Below are 6,559 nucleotides of genomic sequence, written 5' to 3'. Positions count from 1 at the left end.
ATTCACTACCTTCACAGCCTCAGCATAAGTTAGGTTATTTTTTATCTTTTCCTGTTGTACCTATGTTGCCCTTTTCCTCGCCTCACATCCTCCATAAGCAGCATTATGTCTACCTCCACAATTACAACATTTCAATTCTACTCCTTCACCGCACTTCCCAAACTCATGCTCCCTCCACATTGCGCACACCTTGTTTTAGATTTACACTCTGACATGGTATGCCCATATCTCTGGCAATTGTAACACCTCAGTGGAGGAGCTTTATACTTCCTAATTGGGTAGCTGATAAAATCTTAATTCGTTCTGGCAGTTCTTCAAACTTTAGACAAACTGACATACTATCCACTCTTCTCCCTTCCCTATTCATCTGTAAACGGACTGCATCAATGAACCTACTGTTCTGAACTGTATTGTAACACCTATCCCAGAGATTGTGGCTTTGCCTATCCTGCCCCCTGCATGTTCCTGCTTGGTGCTAAGGTTTATAGGAAATGTTGTTTTAACAGTCAGTGATGACAGCATACACCAAGCAAATGAAATCAATGGCGATGCTAACACATGAGACGCAAATGTGAATTATATTCTTGCATGTTTTAAGTTAACATGCAATAATATGGTGGGACGACCAAGAGTGTGTTTCTCAGGATAACTGATAATCTAGCTCGTAAAGTTGAGTTACACACTGGCAAATAATTCAAAAGCTATTGTTTTACTATACTGCACTAACTAATAAACTTTTAGGCCGATACTGTAAGTTAATATTTTTGCTGTTGTCTGAGGATTTCTAGTGGCTTAAGTGGTTTTAGAAAATACTGATATGAGGTATGTTGAGCGTTCGAATTATGTCTCATGTCAAGTCAAGTCAAGTCACCATTATTTATATACCGCTTTTAACAATACACAATTGTGACAAAGCGGCTGTACAGTATTAAATAGGAAACAGTGCATCAATAATGCAAAAGGCAACAGTAAACACTCAATTTTCAGGTAAAGGCAGTTCATCATTGGATTCAATGATGTCATCATCTAGCTCAGTTCAGTTCAAATAGTATACAATATCGTTTGAAGAAAAAGTGTCCCCAACTAAGCAAGCCATAGGCGACAGCGGCAAGGAACCAAAACTCCATCGGTGACAGAATGGCCGTCTAGGTGACAAAGTCTTCACTGGGGATCCGTCTCTGGGGCTCATCTAGTCGATGTGGTCTCCGCTGATATTCAGGGCTGTAGAGGTCGTCTCTAGGTGCTGATCCACCGTCTGGCCTGGCTATGGACTGGATCCGGGGGACTGCAGTGACCATCTGATCTGGATACGGGCTGGATCTGGTGGTTAAGGTGACCTCAGAATAAGAAAGAAACAGAAACAGACTAATATTAGCGTAGATGCCATTCTTCTTACGATGCACTGAGTACATCGGGTGTTATGGAAAGTGTTCCCGGTTCCAGTTGACCTAATTAATGCAGCCTAACAATCCTTTAACGGATTTGAATTATAGAAATATGTTGATGTGTTATGTCTAAGCCAGGTTAAAGAGATGGGTCTTTAATCTAGCTTTAAACTGATAGAGTGTGTCTGCATCCCGAACAGTTTTGGGTAGATTGTTCCAGAGTTTGGGCGCTAGATAAGAAAATGATCTGCTGCCCGCGGTTGATTTTTATATTCTAGGTATTATCAAAATGCCAGAGTTTTGAGAACGCAGTAGATGTGAGGGACTATAATGTGATAAGAGCTCGCTCAGGTACTGAGGAGCTAAACCATTTAGGGCTTTATAAGTAATTAGCAAGATTTTAAAATCTATACGATGTTTAATAGAGAGCCACTGCAGTGTTGACAGAACCGGGCTAATATGGTCATACTTTCTGGTTCTAGTAAGAACTCTAGCTGCTGCATTTTGGACCAGATGGAGTTTGTAAGGATGGAGTATTAAGTGTGCAGAACAACCGCCCAGTAAAGCAATACAAAAAATCTAACCTTGAGGTCATAAACGCATGAATTAACGTTTCAGCATTTGACATTGAGAGCATAGGTCATAATTTAGATATATTTCTGAGATGGAAAAAAGCAGTTTTGTAAATGCTAGAGATGTGGTTTTCAAAGGAAAGATTGCTATCAGATAGCATACCTAGGTTCCTAACTGATGACAAAGAACAGCCATCAAGTATCAGACAGTGTTTTAGGTTATTACACACAGAGGTTTTAGGTCCAATAATTAACACCTGTTTTTTCAGAATATAGCAGTAAGAAATTACTTGTCATCCAGTTTTTTATCTCAACTACACAATCCGTTTTTCAAATTGGTATGTTTCGCCGGGCCGCGAAGAAATATAGACCTGAGTATTATCAGCATAACAGTGAAAGCTAACACCATGTTAATACCATAGTCATGTTTGTTTTCTTCTAAAAGAGTCGAAAAGTAATCAGATCTTGCAGTTTTTAATGCTTTTCTATAGGATAGGATACGAAAAACCTCTACTTTTGTTTTCCTCTAGTTGCGCTCCATTTTCCAGGCTGCTCTCTTTAGGGCGCGAGTGTGCTCATTATACCACGGGGACGGACTGTTTTCCTTAATCTTCCTTAGGCACAGAGGAGCGACCGTATCTAGAGTCCTAGAAAAGAGAGAGTCAATAGTTTCTGTTACATCATCCAGTTTTTCTGAGCTACATGCTGAGGAATTCAGATAAGTCAGGAAGATTACTCAGAAAGCAATCCTTTGTAGTAGAAGTGATGGTTCTACCATACTTGTAATAAGGAGTTGAACTGACAGTTTTCGTTATTTGTAGTATACAAGAGACTAGATAATGATCTGAGATATCATCACTTTGCTGCTGAATTTCAACGACAATAACATCAATTCCATGTGACAGTATTAAGTCTAGAGTATGATTTCGACAATGAGTGGGTCCTGACATGTGTTGTCTAACTCCAACAGAGTTCAGAATATCTATAAATGCTGCTCCCAGTGCATCGTTTTCATTATCAACATGGATGTTAAAGTCACCTATTAAGACCTTATCTGTAGCCAACACTAATTCAGATAGAAAATCTGCGAATTCTTTAAGAAAGTCTGTATGGTGCCCTGGTGGCCTGTATACAGTAGCAAGTACAAACGTCATGGGGGATTTATCATTAACACTTGTTTCTCTGGATAATGTTATATGAAGCACCATTACTTCAAACGAGTTATACTTGAAGCCTGCTCTCTAAGAAACAATGGAATTATTGCTATAAATTGTAGAAACACCTCCCCCTTTACCTTTTAGACGTGGCTCATGTTTATAACAGTAATCATGAGGGGTAGACTCGTTTAAGATAATGTAATCATCTGATTTAAGCCAGGGCCCGTATCCCTAAAGATTCTGAGAATCCTCTCAGAGAGCTTCTAACTTAACCTAAAAATTCCTTGCCAGGAGTTTTAGCTTAGAAGTGATTCCAGAACATTTTCAGTGAACTCTGAGCAAGGAATGGATGGAAAATCCTATCTTAGTGAGGAGGTGTGGTTGACCCCGTTGCTAGGTATGAGTCATCATTTCAAAAGCCGTGATTGGTTGATCCTACAAGTTTGATGAAAATGAACTTTTGGTGATAATGAGCAAAGGATGTACCCTCAAATCAATAAACATAATTATACACTCTAATCTTATGCAGACTGTAATTGTAAATAATATTTCACATTCAAGAAAATATCTGGAAAATGAATAGTAAGCTGTAGGGGTTATAGCATAACATTAGAATCTAAAATATGTGAAAACTTAAGCTCATTACACCCTGTTCAAATAATGATTCGTGTCTTATTTGCTCATATTAATATCCTAGCTGGAATATTTTGTACTTTCACTCCCATATGGACCCCATTGAAAACAAGATGGCATGCACATACCACAAGGGGCTGTCCTTAATGAAGTAGAAATTACAACGTTACAACTCAGTGTGGTCTTAACGAGGGTAACACGGCTCAGCTTTTATCAATGTCTGTGATTGCTGGCTGGTCTATTTATGAAGGCTTGTTAACAAATATTCTACAAACACAGAAAATGGAGAAAAAAAGGAATCGCAAGCCGAACTGGACTGAGGAGCAAGGTTTGTTGCTGGCCCAGTTGGTGAACGAACATAAAGGTATGTTACGAGGAAAATTTGGCCCAACTGTCACTAGCCAAGGCAAGAGGCGCGCCTGGGACACAATATCCCAAACAATCAATGCCTCTTTTCCACTGGTGGTGCGGACAGGCGACGATTGTGAGAAAAGGTGGTATGTGCTGCAGTCCAAGGCAAAAGATGAGATTGCAGCACACAAGCGGGAATCCTCACTCACAGGTGAGCAAAATATTATAGCCTACCACATAATCTGGCAACTTGCTCCTGCTGGCAAAGTTAATTTACATGCCTAAGTACTGTGTTCATTGACTGTTTCTTTCTAGGGGGTGGACCACCTGCAAAGCGGCTGTCCCAGGTGGCCGACACTGTCTTTCAAGTCCTGGGACACTCTGAGGTCAGTGTCACCGGGCTGCCAACAGGCATTGACACGTCAATGATGCAGGCCCTTGAAGTGCAGCAGAGGTAGGACACAGGGTTATTCATATCAACAGTGTTTATTCATTGCAGAAGCCATTTCATGTGTTATCCATGCTCATTGTATTAAATTAATTTAATCAAAACAATAATTAAACTAGGCCTATGTATTTCTGTAGCATGGAGCCATCACAAGAACCGGGCCCATCAAGTTTGCCGACAAGATTGCCGCCTGAACCATCTGCAGCACCTGCTCCGTCAGCATCCCTGCAGGAGAGAAGATTGCAACTCACAACTGATGTGTTTGAACAACAAAAAAAAGTCCTTTCCCTTCAGGAGGAGTACTACCGCCTTAAAATTGAACACCTAAAAAATAAACCATTTACAGATTGTGTTCTGTGTCTTGCATTTAACAATTGCAGGTGATGTGCAGTAAAACTGTGGTAGTTCTCAATACCATCACAAGTTCTCAAATGACATGGGGCTACAACTTGCCTGAAATGTAAATTTGTGAAGTTTGCCCTGTAAGGCAGTCCACTCTGGGCTAGGTTCCCCTGTGGAATGTGAATATCTTCTTCACCACCATCCTCATCGTTGTCTTCATCCTCATCCTCATCGCCATCCTCCAGAGGTTCTGCAATCTGTCTAACCTTGCAAATATTGTGTAATATTGCACAGGCTATGATGACTTTGCTGACTTTTTCAGGCCTCAGCAGCACCTCTCCGTGGAGAACATGAAAGCGCCTCTTAAGCTGGCCTATGCCACGCTCCACCACCGCTCTTGTTGTCTTGTGGGCCCTACAATAGAATACAGACCTTTAATTATTTGATGGAAATATTGCACTACTTGGATGCTCTAACATATTGCTTGCATTTCATTTCCATGATTTTTGTATTGTTTGGCTTACCTGTTATAGTTTAGTTGGGGCCCTTGGCGTGGCTGGAGGTAAGGTGTAAGGAGCCATGGTTTGCATGGGTAGCCACTGTCCCCTAACAAGTGGCAATTAGCTGGCACATAGCGTCTCTCAAAAAGCTGTCTGATGCCACTCTCGGAGAGCATTCTCGCATCATGTGTGGAGCCTGGCCATTTAGCCACAATGTCCAAAATCTTACAGGCGGCATTGAACACTATTTGCACATTGATGCTGTGGAAATTCTTCCTGTTAACAAAGACAGCCTCGTCCTCTGATGGCGCAATTATTCTCACATGTGTTCCATCAATTACACCCACAACGCCAGGGAATCCTGCAATGTCCATAAATGCCCTTTTATGTGTGTGTAAAGTGCGGGCATCCAGCGGGAATGAAACAAATTGTGTCACAATATTAGGTTGTGACAAAGCTGTCAGTGTTTGGGTGATGACTCTGCTGACGGAGGATTGGGACAGACCCAAGTCATCACTGCTGCATTGTTGTCGAGTTGGTGAAGTAATTGCATCTCTAAGGAGATCTACCACAAACATGATTCCTGCACGATCCAATCTGTAGCGTCTCAATAATTCCCTGTCATCCAGTGTTTGCAGGACATCTCTCCTGCCTCCTCTGTTGGCCATTTTGTGCAGCTGCTTAGGGGAACTCCTAAGCCACTAAAAGTCCTCTTCCCTGCTCTTAGCAGATCTCGCCTTAGGAGCCCTTTTAAGTGCTAGGAATCTTGAGGAATAGCTTTTATATTAACTGGGATTTTCGTGTCACTTTTAGGGGAAATTCTACGAAAACGTCATGACTCTGAGAATTTTCTTAGAATTTGGCCGCTAGGAGCCACTTTTTGCACAAAAATTCTTTAGGGATACGGGCCCTGGTTTTTGTCAAACAGAGGGATTCTGTCTCATGGGGGTCATAAACTAGCATTTTTACCTCACGATGACAGTTAAATAACATTTAATAAGTCTTTTCATACTACGGAAGACCTAAGCGGCCATGCATTATTTTTGTGATCTTGATATAACAAAAGTACTTTTTTGTGATCTCTTTTTACCCTTGAAGAATAAGTGAGCGGAGTGGAGACACAATTAACACAATTAATGCCAACAGACCATAATATAACACCATTTTATCA

At 41.0% G+C, this 6,559-nt stretch overlaps 1 protein-coding gene across 1 annotated transcript; it reads right to left on the bottom strand.

Annotated features, from left to right (window-relative positions):
* Window positions 1–4,656: 4,656 nt before the first annotated feature.
* On the bottom strand, window positions 4,657–6,056 carry LOC127163256 (putative nuclease HARBI1). Its single transcript, XM_051106411.1, has 3 exons — window positions 5,413–6,056; window positions 5,000–5,302; window positions 4,657–4,771 (listed from the first exon to the last, which is right to left on the bottom strand). The coding sequence occupies exons 1-3, from the start codon at window positions 6,054–6,056 to the stop codon at window positions 4,657–4,659; spliced, it is 1,062 nt and encodes a 353-aa protein (XP_050962368.1).
* Window positions 6,057–6,559: the final 503 nt, after the last annotated feature.

This window comes from Labeo rohita, chromosome 1 (assembly GCF_022985175.1).
Source record: "Labeo rohita strain BAU-BD-2019 chromosome 1, IGBB_LRoh.1.0, whole genome shotgun sequence".
Taxonomy (NCBI): Eukaryota; Metazoa; Chordata; class Actinopteri; order Cypriniformes; family Cyprinidae; genus Labeo; species Labeo rohita.
Note: the sequence above shows the minus strand (reverse complement) of the source record. Positions and strands in the feature narration are given on the sequence as shown.